This window comes from Mytilus edulis, chromosome 3 (assembly GCF_963676685.1).
Source record: "Mytilus edulis chromosome 3, xbMytEdul2.2, whole genome shotgun sequence".
In the NCBI taxonomy this organism is placed as follows: domain Eukaryota; kingdom Metazoa; phylum Mollusca; class Bivalvia; order Mytilida; family Mytilidae; genus Mytilus; species Mytilus edulis.
In genome coordinates, this window is record NC_092346.1 from 24,979,886 (window position 1) to 24,997,387 (window position 17,502).

The 17,502-nt window shown below is 30.9% G+C and overlaps 1 protein-coding gene across 1 annotated transcript; it reads left to right on the forward strand.

The window, feature by feature from the left end:
• The first annotated feature begins 354 nt into the window (after positions 1-354).
• On the forward strand, positions 355-16,903 carry LOC139514248 (leucine-rich repeat-containing protein 74B-like). Its single transcript, XM_071303137.1, has 13 exons — positions 355-636; positions 1,948-2,296; positions 4,636-4,808; positions 5,521-5,628; positions 6,214-6,307; positions 6,569-6,618; positions 7,074-7,155; positions 7,921-8,006; positions 8,157-8,351; positions 11,159-11,254; positions 13,285-13,560; positions 14,473-14,558; positions 16,459-16,903. Exons 1-13 carry the CDS (start codon positions 589-591, stop codon positions 16,499-16,501), a joined length of 1,686 nt encoding a protein of 561 aa, XP_071159238.1. The 5' UTR covers positions 355-588; the 3' UTR covers positions 16,502-16,903.
• The last annotated feature ends 599 nt before the right edge of the window (positions 16,904-17,502 follow it).

Consider the following 17,502-nt stretch of genomic DNA (forward strand, 5'->3'; position numbering starts at 1 on the left):
ATAGATAGTTAATGGTTGTCTCAGAAAAAAAAATCTGAGACAAGTGCCTGTGTATACCTGGGTTATACTAACAGCTTCGGAATCCTTTATATCAAAAAGTTATCAATTTAAAGCCTTACTGATTGTGTCTTCTTCAGGTTATAATAATAACATTTTATCTATTTTTTATTTATTTTTTTAATTTTTGCCTTCTTTATTTTTTCTTTATTTTTGTTTTTCATTTTTCTTCGAATACAATTTTGGTAAATTCTTCCGAAAAAAAAATTTGCTATTCGTTGACACACTCATTTAAATGCACAAACTACTTTTCCCGATGATTTTTATTTTCTTTAAAGGAATCTAACTTAATTACAGGTATGAAAGCGGATTACGTGGTAATTTAAATGTATAAAGGTATACTATCAAAACCTGATCGAACCTGTCGCTGTCAACCATTGCCATTTAATTGAATGAATCGATCATAGGCTAAAAACTACACTTGACGAAAGTTTGTTTATATTAATGGCTGACAGTTGGCATACAAATATAAAACATATATAACAGTGATATGAAATAAAGTCGAAAGAAAGGATGAAATAATTGTATAGAATGATTATTCAGGGGGAGATGGAGAACCAAGCAGAAACCCCTCAACAGGTACGTGCTTAGTAGTGTATCAATTTACAATTTTATTCTTCAAAAGGTCATCATTGCGATCTAGCACATTGTTGATTAGTATTGTCATTATTCAATTAAAACAATGTGTTAATTACACGTTCCATGTAATGGTTAAATTTTAAATGCTTATGAAAAGAGACGAGACACTGAATGATCTAAATAAAAGATGTACGTTTTTGTTTAAATGTTTATATTTATATTTATAGCGTATATTTCAAAGATATACAAATGAATGAATAAACAGAAAAAAGAAAATAATCTTTTTCTTCTATATGCCATAGCATATCTGCTCTTTTGTCGGGTTGTTATCTCTTTGACATTTCCCCTTTTTCATTTCCAAAGTTTATTCAAGTTGTATGAACTTTGTAATTAATTAAATCCGCAAACATTGAGAATTTTAATCCAGATCATGCTTTGTATGGCGTCAATATCATCATGGTTACTTCCAAGTTCTCGACCTAGTCGTTATTTTAATCCTCCTGTATGATGAAATTTTAATATGTATTAAAAGTTTGAAGTTATTTTATCCCAAGATAAAAACAAATATATCCGTCTGAGCTTTTGCTGATTGGAAGAAAAACATACAAGCCAATCAATGTTATTTTGTTTTTTATGTGTTGAACATTAAAGTTAAAAAAAAAACAAAAAAAACGTCTGTATCCTGGTTTGAGAAAAGAAATATATAATTCATTCAATTTTCTTTTATATTTACTTAAGAGCATCAAACTTATTAGCAACCACCATTAACACTTAAAGTATACGAACATTTGTATACATAAAGGAAATTGCATGTCTTTCAAAGTTATTTGGTTATTGTTTATTTGAGAAACATTAAACTTTAAACTAACATGTATTACTTCCTAAAATGTACATTATGTTTTTATTTTCTTATTTCTTTCATCCATGACTATTAAATGGTTCAGTATTCTCCCCAATTTTTCTAATGACTATACTTTTACTTTGTGATTAAATACAACTTAAGGTTTTATTTTATATACAACAGATATGCAAATTCACAAAGGATCAAAATATAACGAAATATAATTTGTTATAATGATTAGGCGTCTCTCTTCTTAAAAAATATTATTATATTTACATATTCAAGTAGTTGTAACAGTTAATGCTCTTTTCACACTTAAAGGACCCGGTAATCTCCTTTTTGTCTGAATAGATGGTTAAAATTATTGACAGACTTACAAAAAAAAAGAATTAATAAAACGATATGTATAAAATAATCACGCTTAATGTCATTTATATGAACCAACAATTGTTTATATGTCATCTTTATAGGTACATTTCCCTTTGGAATCAGTCCAAGAGGAAACAGAAGATGAAGAACAAGATAAAAACAACAATAAAAATGAACTTAGTCCCAGAGATGACCTTACTCAAGGTCATACACGTGTTCCTTCACAAAGGTCGCGAGCAATGTTAATACGCACACCGGCTAATGACTTCGAGGTTTCTGAATCTCAGCTTGAGTTAGAAAAAGACTTTTTAATTACTGAATTGAAAGATGATGGGGATTATGGAAGCGATATCAGTGAGAGTGAAGAGGAAGTGGACATTGTCTTGCCACAAGAAACAAACAAGCCTCAGTTAACAGAGGACGATTATGATACAGATTTAGAAGTTGATGGTAGGTAGTGTCGGAATTTATACTGCACTCGTTCTATTTGAGCAGTCAAAATACGTGGACCGTATATTTTTATGTCATATACAGTCACTGACCTGATATCACTTTTCCTCATGAATATTTAATGAGAAATTTCCGAAATTATAATTAATTATTCATACGACCTATTCAAACTGTTCTTGTTTCCAATGTATACAACGACTCAAACTTATTTCTTTTGCAATTTTTAGAAAAATAACATATTTCATGATTTGTTAATATTTTTGGTTTGCAAACTATAAATTATTATGTTTTATGGTTATTGCTGATATTTTAACTCTCAAACAAATTCGTTCACCATGTACATTTCATCGTGTTGTATATTTCATCGCCTGCATGATATGAGGCCTTTTTATAAAAGGGTGAAGTTTCCCAATATTTAAGCAAATAATAACATTAACACATTAAACAACAATTGAAAATGTTTTTTTTAGATTGCAGTATAAAGACAATAATAGTGCATTGACTTGACATATATATCAACGATATAAGGATTTGGCCCGAAACGGGGGAAAAGCTCGGCAGAGCCTCGCATTTCCCCGTTTCTAAGCCTCTTCCTTATATCGTTGATATGTCAAGTCAATGCACTATTATTGTCTATATAATAACAAGTTTGGAATTTGTTAAGAGTACCAACTAGCTAACCGTGGCCAAACATGACTATCCCAAACTAATCTAAGTTTTGCAGGAAAAATTACAGATATATTTTGTCTGAACCACCTGTGCTTCATAAACCCTAACTATTGAAATAAACATATACATTTATATACAGAACCATGGTTTATAGATCTATTGATTGGTTGATTTTATGTCGCTTAACGTCCAGTGGCAAATATTTCAGGCATGTTCAGGACGACACTATTAGTTACACAGTGTGCAATTGTCCTAATACGAGAATTTATCGGGTCAATAAAATTCATATCGGGTGAGGCGAAGCCAAACCCGATATGAATTTTATTGACCCGATAAATTCCGTATTAGGACAATTGAACACTGTGTAACGAATTTATCCTGATTTTGTTATATTACATATTATTATATTCAAATTCAATTTTTGGACACTATCCATGATATCAATAATATATTTTAGATATTTAATCTAAAACTGTGAAAAATTAAAAATATTATGACCATCAATGACTATAGCAACTCAATTTTTTATTTTTTTTATTAGGTCAATAGTATAAGGGAGATAATTCCAATTGACTTAATAAATAAGGGAGATAATTCCAACTGACGTAATAAATAAGGGAGATAATTCCAATTGACGTGATAAAAAATTGTACTGAAATTTATTAGGACAATATCAGCCAATCAAAATGCGAGAAATTACTCTAAATCAGGATAAAGGTCCATATTGCGTGTGGTATTTGGGTGGTATTTACTTTCTCTATTTTCAGAATACAAAATCGTGCGAACATTTTGATTAAATACTCTTTTTATAGCAACCAGAAAAACAAACTAAACATGCTCATTTGATATTCTTTTATTTTTTCCGTTAAATTTAAATGAATGGCTTTTACGTCTTACAGTTGACCGGAATTTTTTTTATTATGAAAATATTATAATGGAAGATATTTGTTCAATTTATATTTCAAGTTCACGAATAAAAAACTTCGTGTTGTCTGGTTTAAAACATTTCTTAACAGATGGTCGATCCACAGACAAACTGACAGATATAAAGAAGGATTTAAAATCATTATTAATAACTGATAAGAAAAAAGATCAAATCCTTATATTTGAAAAGCCTAAGCTTAATAATTACAATCGATCCCATCGCACTGATGTCGGTACGATCTTTGTGCTTTTTCTCCATGGAAACGAATGTAGCTACAGCTAGTTTGATGGTCACCTGATTTGTGAAGAATTTAGATAAAATATTTGATATATATGTATTAATAAATTACATATCTGTAAGTTCCTTTTGAATAAAGTTCCTGTAAACCAACATGACAATACAATGGAACATATTTGTATTTCACTTGCTTAGTAATTTTATTGTTGTTATGTATGAATTTATAGAACATCAACATTTTTTTCCTGGCTGTATGCATTCTGACAATGTGAAAATCCATACGAAAGAAAGCTAGATTTTAAAATTTAAATTTATGAATTATCTTTCACAAACAAGAACTAACAAAGATCATATTTTCATTTCATGAATATTTTATAATGTTTAAATTGTATGGTTGTCAATATTAGTTCAGTTGAACAACAAGTCTTTTTAAAACCCACGAAATCATTACGAACTTGTCTTTTGAAGAGTTTTAATTTTAATGGTATTTGTGTTTGTCTATTTTCAGAAGAGATTTTCTACCACGATACAACAGGGAAAAGTAATTACTTAAAGATCTGCCAACAATACGGACTTGTCCCTATATCGTATTTTGTTCGACATATAACAGACAATGAGATCACCATGCGATACCACGGACTAAGTCCAACAGCAGCTAAGGCTATTGCCCTCGTGTTGAGAGTAGGTACAATTATAACAATTGATTACCAATAATGAAAATCGACTCCTGCATTTCAATTTTTTTAAATAATGACCTAGTACGATAAAATAATTTAAGTAGTTTAAATAATTATGTTCAAACTAATTGGTTTAGATGAAACGAGAACTGTTATTATAAAGAAAGAAAAAACACCACACGGAAGGCTTTCAATATGTCACATTAAACATACGACACTGAATGACTCGTTATTCTGGAATATCAAAACCATAGGTTTGAAATAATTAATTACCAAAACAAATTCTTTGACCAGAATAATAGCAATAAATTAAAAAATAAAAAACCCGAAAAAAACGTACTAAACAAAATATCTATATTTATTTGCTTACTCTGTTTTTTTAATTATCAGATCAGGTTTTTCCTAACAAAACCATAAATGCAAGCCTGACTTGTATTGAAAATTATGAAATAATTGTATTTGTGCTTTTCTTTTTTGAAAGCTTAGTATGCTGTATATATTTTCATCGTTGATATCCCCCCTAAATTGGTCATTTAGGAATATACCAATAACATCTTGCATTTATATACACAAGTTGAAGTGAATCAGTAAAAAGAAAATTAATTTTCGTTGTAATAACTAGCTACGAGGCAATACTAGCTAAAGGTTGAATAAGTACTATTACTAGTATAGATGTTGCCACCTGAACATCATTGTAAGTTTCTGATGTTTTACAGGATAATATATCACTAGAAAAACTAAACTTGGACGGAAATTGGATACAAGCAGAAGGAGGTGAAGCTATTTCCAAGATGTTGGAAGAAAATGAATACATAACAGATCTGGTAATAACAATTATAATCTGCACAAAACAATGTTCATGATAAAAAGTAAAATCACAGAAATACTGAACTCCGAGGAAAATTCAAAACTGAAAGTACCTTATCAAATGGCAAAATCAAATAATAAAACACATCAAACGAATGGACAACTGACATATTCCTGACTTGGTACAGGCATTTTCAAATGTAGAAAATGGTGGATTGAACCTGGTTTAAAATATTTAATTACTCACAAAATTATGAAGTCATTTTAATTATTCATTGTTTAAAAAAAGAAACACTTCAAAAACGCTTAGTATTTTTACTTTCCATAAAATAAAGAAAACCTTTTGTATTTGACTATTTTAATGTATTCATGATTTTTTTGGTCTAATGCTCATCACCTATCTGGTGCTTGAAATGGTTGCCTCTTTCACATTTTCTCTCGTTTTACATGACAGGGCTGCCTAATTCACAACTTTCTGAAACATCCTGGTTTTTTTCTTTCAATCAGACTGATGTTTTCTAGCATATTTTGTCAATTTTCAAAGCAAAATGTTCATCTTTTATAATCGCTATAGCAAATGAAGAAAATTTGCTCTTTTACAGAGTTTGGCAGACAACAAACTAGGATCAGAAGGAGCACAAAGTATTTGTCGTATGCTGAACGTGAATGCAGGTCTTCGAAAAATTAATTTGTCTGGTATGTAGTTCAGTTTTTATATAATTTGGATACATGGACATTTTCTGTCAAAAGTGATACGTATTTGCATACCAGTAAAAAACGTACAAGTGAATTAAGTTCCAAATCATACCATCCTCAATATAACTTTATGTGTTTTATAATGAAACTTCCTTTTCAAAGAAATAAATTGCAAAGGGTTATTTTCTTGTCAAAAGTAATTTCAGTAGCGTTACTTTTTTTTTCCACTTTCGCAGGTATATGTTTTATTTTTACTTTCAGGAAATGGTTTTATTGATTCCGATGCCAAGTTTTTAGTTACCACTTTAGAAGTAAGTATACACCGCTCTACATAGTTACAATCATATTATTTCCACTAGTATATTATAACTTATTTTAGATAAAAGACAATGCTTTGAAAGCATACAAATTCATTTTGAAATAATTGTTTTTAAGTTTTCAATTCTAAGGTAAATTCAAATTGTATAAAGACTCAAGACGTTTATATAAAGCTTTAATATCATTTATTTGTCTGAAACTAAATACACCAACAATTGATGAACTATATTTGGAAAATTATTTATATTCCAATTATTTTTCTAACAATTTACATTAAAAAATAATTCCTTGAATTGCCTAATCATATCCAAGGAAGTGAAAGAAAAAAAAACCCCAACTCAAAATGAAATACGAAGTGCAACATAAAACTAATACAGTACAATCCCATACATGAATATGAATGTGCAACTATGACTACATTGTTAAGACTTTTTTTTCTGTTTTGCAGAATAATAAATATTTGAAAGATTTAAATTTAAGTCATAACTTATTTGGTGAAGAAGGCGGAGAGATATTAGGAGCTGCTATAGGTAAATTTTAAATATTTTTTTATACTTGTACTGTCTCATTTATTGATTTACGAGATTGGGACATTGGTAAACTTCTGTCGACTTAACTGGCTTAAGTAATATTTACAACTTACATTGACACGTTTTCAACTTAATCAAAGTATCACACACATTAAGTTGTCGTTTGAAAACCAGTGCGTGCCTTCGTAGTACTTTATGTAAGTCTAATTGGCAACGCATGTTATTTTGATAAAACAGATATACAAGCTGCTTTTAAGCACATATAAACCGTTAAAATATATAATATATATTTAAAATTTGCACGTTTTGGTGTTGTTAGAAACTCTTGATAGAATACCTTTATCTGTTTTGTGCGAGAAACAATAATGTAATAATCATATTTGAACAAAAGACAAACGAAGATGATTGAGCTAAAAGTATTGTGAATTGCTTTTATAAAGTACGAAAACATTTTTAACTTTAGGAACCTTTTTGTTGACACGAAAATAAGGATAGATCCATTGGTGGCAATCGGCTGTTGTCTGCTCTATGGTCAGGTTGTTGTCTCTTTGACACATTCCCCATTTCCATTCTCAATTATATAGACATACATGAAGAGATATCACAAAAATAAGTCAACTTCTACGGAAGATTTGCCATATCTAGATGCATACAAAAACATTTCATATGCTTTTGTTTTTTTTTATTTTCCGCTGAACAATGAAATAATCATCTAATGTATAGTATTTACAGAATTCATATTTAGTTAACTTTCATTCAAAACAGGTGCTAACGATATATTAGATGTAATTGATTTAAGCTGGAACCATCTTCGACAAAAGGGAGCTATTGCAGTTGCCAATGGAATAAAAGTAAGTTTAGTTCTAAAAGATAATTACTTTTTTATGAAATGTGAAAATGAAAAAGAAAAACTTTATAATTGAAATACACAAATTTTTAATGTTGATAATTTAAACGCCTTTTGCCAATACTTTTGAAGACGTCGTCTAACTCTTTTACAGGAGAATGTTGGACTGAAACGAATCAACCTTAGTTGGAATGGCTTTGGGTCTGAGGGAGGATGTGCGATTGCAGATGCTCTGGCAACAAATAATTCACTTTTGGAGATTGACATTAGTGGTAATCGTCTCACCGCCGAGGCAGCGATCAGGATAGCCAAATCGATCTTCTCTAACGACAACTTACGCATACTAAGGGTAAGCGAGTGCTTTTTAAACAAAAATCCAAGAAAATACTATCCGGTCATGTTTGATCAATCGTTATATACTTTTTATATTCTTAAAGATTGGTTTAACGACGTGTAAATTGTTTAATGCTTTTGGGGAAATCAGAATGCATGTAATGTATTATGCAAACTACTTCAAAGAGTGTCTAATCACGCAAGTAAATAATGATTTAATAACTTTAAATTGATTTTTGTAATTATGGTAATGCATTATTGATTAAATAACATTAAGATGTAATTAGTTCACATCCTATTTCAAAGAGTGGACGATTAAACACTTCCGGTTTGCAAGGTTTTGGAAATAAAATTTCCTATAATTACTCATATAACTGTTTATTACAATGAGTTAATCGAATTGTCCCAGGCAATCTTATTATTCCTATACCTTTACTGATTCCCGGTTCCTTCTTGAAGACAGATATTAGAAAATTTAAAAAGAAATGGAAATGGAAACAGAATATCATTCAGCAGATGACCCATTGTAGGTCGAGTTGCCGGAGTTTCATATATGTTTCGAACAAGGAAAAACAGTCCAATCTAATTTACATGTGGTGTCATTCTTGCTTAATCGTTTAGGAGTCTTATATAAACATTAGAAGATGTGTGCACACTCCAGGACTCTTTTTTCCCTTGAACATGGGATTCTCTGTTACGACTCACCCATTTTTCTTATATTCAGTGTTTTGTTAGTCCTTACAAATTTAACTAAATAAATATATATGTAAAAGGAGCCTTTTGTTCAGTGGTTATCGTTTATTTGTGTGGTTTACTAGTGTCTCTTATTTTTTATATAGATTAGTGGACCAGCTGAAGGACGCCCCAGGTGCGGGAGTTTCTCGCTGCATTGAAGACCTATTCGTGACCTTCTGCTGTTGTCTGTTCTATGGTCGGGTTGTTGTCTCTTTGACACATTCCCCATTTCCATTCTCAATTTTAGTTGTTGGTTTTCCAGTTTGAATTGTTTTACACTAGTTATTTTGAGGCCCTTTATAGTTTGCTGCTCTGTGTAATAAAATTGAGAATGGAAATGGGGAATGTGTCAAAGAGACATCAACCCGACCAAATAAAAAATAACAGCAGAGGGTCACCAACGGGTCTTCAATGTAGCGAGAAATTCCCGCACCCGGAGGCGTCCTTCAGCTGGCCCCTAAACAAATATATACTAGTCCAGTGATAATGAACGCCATACTAATTTTTAAATTGTACACAAGAAACTAAAATTAAAATAATACAAGACTAACAAAGGCCAGAGGATCCTGACTTGGGACAGGCGCAAAAATGCGGCGGGGTTAAACATGTTTGTGAGATCTCAACCCTCCCCCTATACCTCTAACCAATGTAGAAAAGTAAACGCATAACAATACGCACATTAAAATTCAGTTCAAGAGAAGTCCGAGTCTGATGTCAGAAGATGTAACCAAAGAAAATAAACAAAATGACAATAATACATAAATAACAACAGACTACTAGCAGTTAACTGACATGCCAGCTCCAGACTTCAATTAAACTGACTGAAAGATTATGATTTCATCATATGAACATCAGGCACAATCCTTCCCGTAAGGGGTTTAGTATCATACCATCATAACATATATGAGAAGAACATAACCCGTGTCATGCCAACAACTGTTTTTAGAATAAATGTGTTTAGTTCCGATGCAAAGACCTTATCAGTGACTCAATATTAACGCCAAAATATGCAATCTTTAATGACTTGACAACAGTATCGTAATTATATCCCTTCTTAATAAGTCTATTCAAAGGTTTTGTAAGTTTCTGAGGTGAATACTGACACCTTTGTGCTTTATAAAGAATATTTCCATAAAAAATTGAATGTGAAATACCTGAACGTATTAGAAGTCTGCATGTTGAGCTATATTTACGAATGATGTCTTCATACCGATGATAAAATTTAGTAAATGTTTTGACTAGTTTGTGATATCGAAAACCCTGGTGTTATAATTTTTCAGTAATACATAAATTTCTCTCGTTAAAATCTAAAACATTGTTACATACACGACCGAATCGTACAAGTTGAGATACATAAACACCGTAAGATGGTGACAAGGGAACGTCACCATCTAAAAACGGATAATTAACGATAGGAAATGAAAAATCATCCCTTTTATCATAAATTTTAGTATTCAGCTTTTCATTAGTGATATAGATATCAAGATCGAGAAAAGGGCAGTGGTCATTGTTAGTATTAGCTTTATTTAAAGTAAGTTCAACAGGATAAATTTCATTAATATACATACTGAAGTCGTCATTATTGAGAGCCAAAATATCATCCAAATATCTAAAAGTATTATTAAATTTGTTTATCAGATGTTGTTTCGATGGGTCTTTGCTTATTTTTGTCATACATTGTAACTCATAACAATACAAAAACAGGTCCGCAATATGTGGTGCACAGTTAGTCCCCATTGGAATTCCGATAATCTGACGATATACGGAATCCCCAAAGCGAACAAAAATGTTATCTAGTAAAAATTCAAGGGCATATATAGTATCAAAGCATGTCCAATTAACATAGTTTTTTTGTTTATTGCTACTAAAAAATGACCTAAAAGAGTTTGAACATATATATTCACATTCTGATTTTAAGCCAAGTCTGCGTGTTTTAGGTCGTACTTTGACCTGTAACTGTTTACTTTTAATACTTTGTGAGTTGGGTGGAGAGTTGCCTCTATGGGACTCTTACCACTTCTTCTTATGCATATGATTGACTGTTTTAAGCATCTTTAAAGATCGTATATTATTTGTATTTCGTTACAGATGGGGAATAACCTATTAACTACTGCAGGAGCTATTGCGTTGGCTAAGGTTATCAATGAATCTGAAAGTAGTGAAATGGAAGAACTGGACTTAACAGTTAGTATTATATTGATATGTCAACAATAATTTTAAAAAAACAAATGAAAAGAAAAAAACTTTACTTTAAAGTTTTTAAACCTAAAATGTAGAATTTAAAATTTAAAGTTTTAGATTAAGTGGTCTGTAAGTTACCGATGTTCAAATCTCGTACATTAAGTAGGAAGAGACAAACAGAAAATGATGGAACTGCAAGAATTCAAAAAGTTGCAAGACCGAATGGGTCGACAGAAAACGGGTGTCCTCCATGCGAATTCACACTCAGTACACTCTATAAAAATATCACTATCGGGAATATGACAATTATTGAAATTACGGATCTAATGATTTTTCTAAGTTGGTATCTAAGACCGCAAAAATATGTCGTTAATGAGTTAAGACACTCACGCATCGTACCAGTCAACAAATTTGTGATGTCGACTAAAATTTATGAAGTGTCAATTTCAGTCGTTCTTCCTCATTACTGTGTTGAAACTGTTTTGGTAAGAAGCACATACTTGTTAAATGAGCCCGTATAATGTGAACATGCACTAACGTATTAACTGAGATATATTGAAGTCGTACATCTTTGCAAATAGCGAGGAAAATATAAAAAAGAGGCAAAACTTCTATTTTTGTCAGTATCCTTTATTTCAAGTATAATATGAAATGAAAGTACTCATTGAAATGCAGTTTATTGAGAAACAGAATATCATCATTATATCTTAAAATGAAATCAAAGAACTTTGCAAAATATCTTTTCTATTTATCTATGAGAAGGTTCATTGTAAATTTGTCTTCATATGAGTACAAGAGCAAATCGACCAGCAGTGGTGCACAATTAGTTTCCATAGTAATACAGACTATCTGCTAAACTCAATCAATTCGCTGTTGATAAAAAAAAGTCCAGCGTTTAAGTGACTCAATCTTCGATGTGTTTGTTGTGGTTATCAATGTGGTTCTTCATAAAGTAAAACTTGCAATGACCTTAAACGAGGAATTTGTATCTATGGTTCCCATTTATCGTAGAAAAGGCTTTTTTTAATGAGATGATGTAATCGATTTTTCAATTGATTTTTGAAAGCAGTGCGAAATGTAACAAAATCAAAGGTTTTGATATTACTAGACACGTGTAAAAGCACTTGATATATCTATTTTAGTTAAGAAAGAAATTATTAAAATTTAAATATTTAACAACTACCCTGACATAGTTATTTTACTTTTCATTCTGTAACCCCATATTCACAATAGGTATTTTTAAATTGTGGCAACAGTATGTAAAACTTAATGTTGTTACAACCTTTGACATCATATATCAATGCAAATAATCTGTTGTTGTCATGCACTTTATATATATAGCACTGGTTAATTTGCCGAAATACAACCAATACTGTTGATCATTTACCACATTCATGATATTAAAACAAAGAGTAATGAAGGCATTTTTTATGCAATAAGAACACAAATGGCTTTAACAGCATTTAATGCATTAGAGGCTTTTGTTCAAATGCAAATTATTCTTTATATCACCTTTAAGTGTTTTTGTTTGTTTCTTCTCTGTATGAAAACTTAATTTCGAGTATGCATAGCTTCCAACTACAAAACATAAGCACTATGAAAGAACTTTTATAAGCCTGGTACCTTTGATAACTATTAATCGAACGCATACAAACGCATACAACAAAAAAAAAGCACAAGCATGCAAGTAAAGTGAAAATGGAGAAGCACACATAAAAGTAAGCACAGCACAAGCTTAAAAAAGCAAATAAGACTAACTCTAAATCAATCGTAATCTACACATATCGTTGATGAAACAAATAAAGGATATCGAAAACATAAAACAGCAACAAATACTGTGTATACTAGTAAATAAAATGAAGAGACGAATTTATTAGCCTAATGTCAGTTTTTATTTTGGTCCAGCGTATCGATAACGGTTACATAAACTCACCAATGGTATATAGTTTTTGCAACATGCTCACTAAAGACTACTTACTGCTTACTGGTATTGTCAAAAGAACATTTTAAGTTAATGATTTTCTTTACGTTAGGATGTCCCAGTTGAGTACGAGTTCTTGAGGATTTGTGAAGATATAAAAATGAAGAAACCAGATTTTAAAGTGTCGTTTGGACCTGTTTTAAGAACTGGAAACACATCGGATGATCTAGGCAAAATGGGTATTGATCCTAAAAAGAAAGTGGCTCCCATATTAGTGTTAGAAGAACATATAGTTGTGAATGACATGCGTTTGTTAGACATTTTAAAGAGATATGACTCTGATCAAACATTATTAGTTACACCGGAAGATTTCATGGCAGCAATAGAGGTATGTTACTAGTACTTAAAAATCTATACATTGTCTCGCGTCGGAAAGAAAATATGTGATTGTCTCAATTAGAAACAGAAAAAACATTCGAGGATCGGATTTTTTTTTTGTCAAGTATTTTGTCGATTCTACCTGGAGCTTATATACTGGTATCTGATACAATGTACGTTTCTTTGTTTTTATACTGCAACGCTTTTGCCTAATAAATGATGATGATTTCGGTGAAATTTGTAATCTTTACACTTACCGTGGATGATGTGAAAATCACATGGTCTTTTTACTAGAAAGACGGTCATAAAAATTATTCGGTAACATATTGAATTTGATAAAGTAGAAGATAAGCAAACACCTATGAGGGGGATTGACCGAATGAGCGTTTCTAATTCAAACCAATATATATGTGTTGAGGCTACAAATCAGGGGAGGGGATTTTCTGTAAGTTTGATCTTATTATAATGCAAAGCATGATAAATGCAAGGTATCCAATTATATTGAATGATTATTAAAGTACATCTGGGTATAAGTTACTGTAGTATTATACGGTAGACACAAATGTTTATACAGTCATCTCAAATGGTATTTTTGTAGCATAAAACATACAATAGTAAGATAAATAACAATGCAAATTCGTATAGAACATTGTCAAGCTGATAAATTTAAATACATTGAAAATATGAAAATGTAATCAAGATAAGAACTTTTAAGAAGTGATAAATATTATTTACTTTGAGATTAAATGCTTGATACCTGGTATGCACTTCAAGATATATATTGTTTTGGTTATAATCAAGTTCAAAAGTGATAAAACTGAACAGTATTATATCGGCAATCTTGACGTTTGAAAACAGTATGCGATCTTTTAAACCTTTAATAAGTAGATAACAAACGTTTACACTCTTTACAATTTTACAGGAACTTGCAGTACCATATGATAAGCCAAAAGTACAACAAGCTGTTTTTAAACTAGCAGATGACCAGTCGGGGAGAATTTATTTTGGGTGTGTATTAATCAAAGAATATGCGATACTCCAATATATGGGAAAACCCGTGAACATTAATTTAATGCATTACCTGTCTTGTGAAGTATATATTCATTTGCGTTGGATTATATCATTATGCAAGATCCAGATTTCAGAACACAACTATGTCCTGCCAAAAACATCCATGCTACTTAAATCGTACATCTTTCTTTTTCAAGAAATAATTCTACGTGATGTTTTATCACGTTTTTTAAGAAGACATCTTTAAAAATTTCAAAGTCCGTATCCAAAAGAGGGGCGCAAGATACCATAAACATAAATGTATTTTAGACTTGTGATTACAAACCAACCACTCGATGGGGAAATTTTGATGTATATATATATACAACTCGTCTAAACATCAACCCAACAATGTTAGATCTGTAAATTTGCTTTCGCAAAATTTTTGTTCTTCCCTCGCCAGGATTCGAACCCATGCTACTGAGATATCGTGACACCAAATCGCCTGTACTGTAGCCGTCCCGCTAGCCACACGACCACCGGGGCTTGACTACTATTCAGACGTTTTGTATATATATATATATATGCGAAAGCAAATTTACAGATCTAACATTGTTGATCATTGTTGTGTTGATGTTTAGACGAGTTGTATATATATATAAATATATACAACTCGTCTTTTTTACAATTTCTGTTTATACAGTGTAATGCTGTTTTAATATTATTTTATTGCATAAATTATTTGACTTTTATTCATTTTCTTTATAAATAAAACTATTTCTTCATTTCAGTTATTATATATAATCCCTGACGTTTTTTCTAGTGATTATACATAATCCCTGAATATTTTAGTGATTATATATAATCCCTGACGTTTTTTCTAGTGATTATACATAATCCCTGAATATTTTAGTGATTATATATAATCCCTAAACTGGCCAGTGATTCTACATAATCCCTGAAAATTTCAGGGATTCTACATAATCACTGATTATACAAATGCACTGTAACATATATATATATTTACATATAATTGAACTTTTCTTAAGAATTTATGTAAATTTTAGTGATACGTCTTTTATTTTGGTAATATCATTTTTTTATTGGTATCTGGACAATATAAGATATGCACCTTTTGGTGAATTTTAAAGCACAATTAAATGCATATTTATTTACACATGTAAAACCAGTATAAACACAATGGGAAAGGAATCACACCTATAGTTATACACCCACATTCAAACGTTGAAATATTCACATATATTTGGCAATGCATGCACGCAAAAGGTTTTAGCTTGTGAGGTGGGATTTGTTGTGTTTGTCTAAAGATGCATACATAAAATGATATACAGACAAGTATAAATTGTTATCAAAGGTACCACTGAGAGTTAGAACTTAATACGCCAGACGTGCGTTTCATCTACATATGACTCATCAGTGACGCTCAGATCAAAATGATTATAAAGCCAAACAAGTACAAAGTTGAGGAGCATTGAGGACCCAAAATTCCTAAACACGGCCAAACAACAATTCCTACGTACATTCAATCTTTGTGTGACGTCATGATTGTTTCAATTTTTAAATGACCGAGGGGCTTACTGCTCTGAACCGTTCAACAAATCTGAAAATGGACAATGATAAATATTGCTTTTACAAAAACAACTGTCAAACACGAAACAAATGCAGTTAAAACTAAATAACATTGTTAATATTATTCTGTCAGCAGTAAATAAATACTCTGGCAGAGTATAATCAAGCCTCAGTATCCGTCTGTTCCTTATAAAAACGAAATCATGATTACGTTCCTTGCTAATAAAGTAACATTGAGCAGACTATTATAAAAATGTAATTACACATTAAACTACTATAATCTGTATTTTGAAGATATGCTGATATCATCTTTTTATTTAAATTTCAGAGACTTCTTGAAGCAACAAGGGAATCAAAAGCCTGAGAGTTAACAGCACAATAAATAAGCTCATATTGACTGCTCACTTATAATATAAACTGGCTCAAAAAAGACTTGGACACACTAAAATCACTATATGTAATATTCATGACAAATTTTATGTTTATATGTAATGTCAAATGATTGAAATCAGCCAAAATGTGGATTATATTTTTCAGTGACAATGAGATAGCATTAGTTACTTTAAAAAGTTGATTTACGCTAGAAGAGGCATTTTTTATTTTTATATATGACCAAATGCATTTGCTTAATGTTCGAATGTCCCGTATTGTCATAAATTTAAATTTGTTTTTGGAAAATGTTGTGTATTGAGTTTTATGATCTGTGATGCAAAATGTTCCGTCCTTATGCAAGTGCTGTTATATTATATTGAAATAAAATATAGTTATTGTTATTTGTCTACATTTTTATCGTTATATCATAGCTGCGTAATTATGTACATGAATATACTTAATCCCTACAGGGACTATAATGTGGGTGTCAATTGTTAATATAAAACTTTATGAAAAAAGGGATTATTTCCAATCCCATGCATTGGTTAATTTTTCATTTTATTGTACGAACATTCCTGCAGCACCTGCATGTAGAGTATATAATACCAGTTTATAACATTTTCCAGAGCTTGCGTTCCTTAACATCATTTCATTGATAGAAGGTTGTTGCATTGAAGTTATTGAACTAAGAGTGCCAGGTGGAAAGTTGGAGTCTTCCGTATGAAGGTTTAACAGACGCCATCAGGATTTGCTTGAATACCGTTCGAAATAACTCACATGTAAACCGGGATGTGCTTATGTAACAGTTTATTTCTTCCTCTGTGATATTTTATCCTGAGGATAATTTGTCCCGGTAATTTTTTTCCAGGCATGGTATTTCACAGGTTGATTTTTTCCAGAGGAGTGAAAATCTATTTGTGTTATGCGTATAGTATGTACTGGTATATATTTGCCATACAGAACCGTGTGAAATAGAGTCCCCTTAACTACTATGTAAGTT

Excerpts from the sequence above, each read along its gene's own strand:
- LOC139514248 (XM_071303137.1), top strand. The coding sequence starts at position 589 with ATGATTATTCAGGGGGAGATGGAGAACCAAGCAGAAACCCCTCAACAG. Across the intron at positions 637-1,947 it reads AAGCAGAAACCCCTCAACAG|GTACATTTCCCTTTGGAATC; the intron begins GTACGTGCTTAG and ends TCATCTTTATAG. Across the intron at positions 6,308-6,568 it reads TCGAAAAATTAATTTGTCTG|GAAATGGTTTTATTGATTCC; the intron begins GTATGTAGTTCA and ends TTTTACTTTCAG.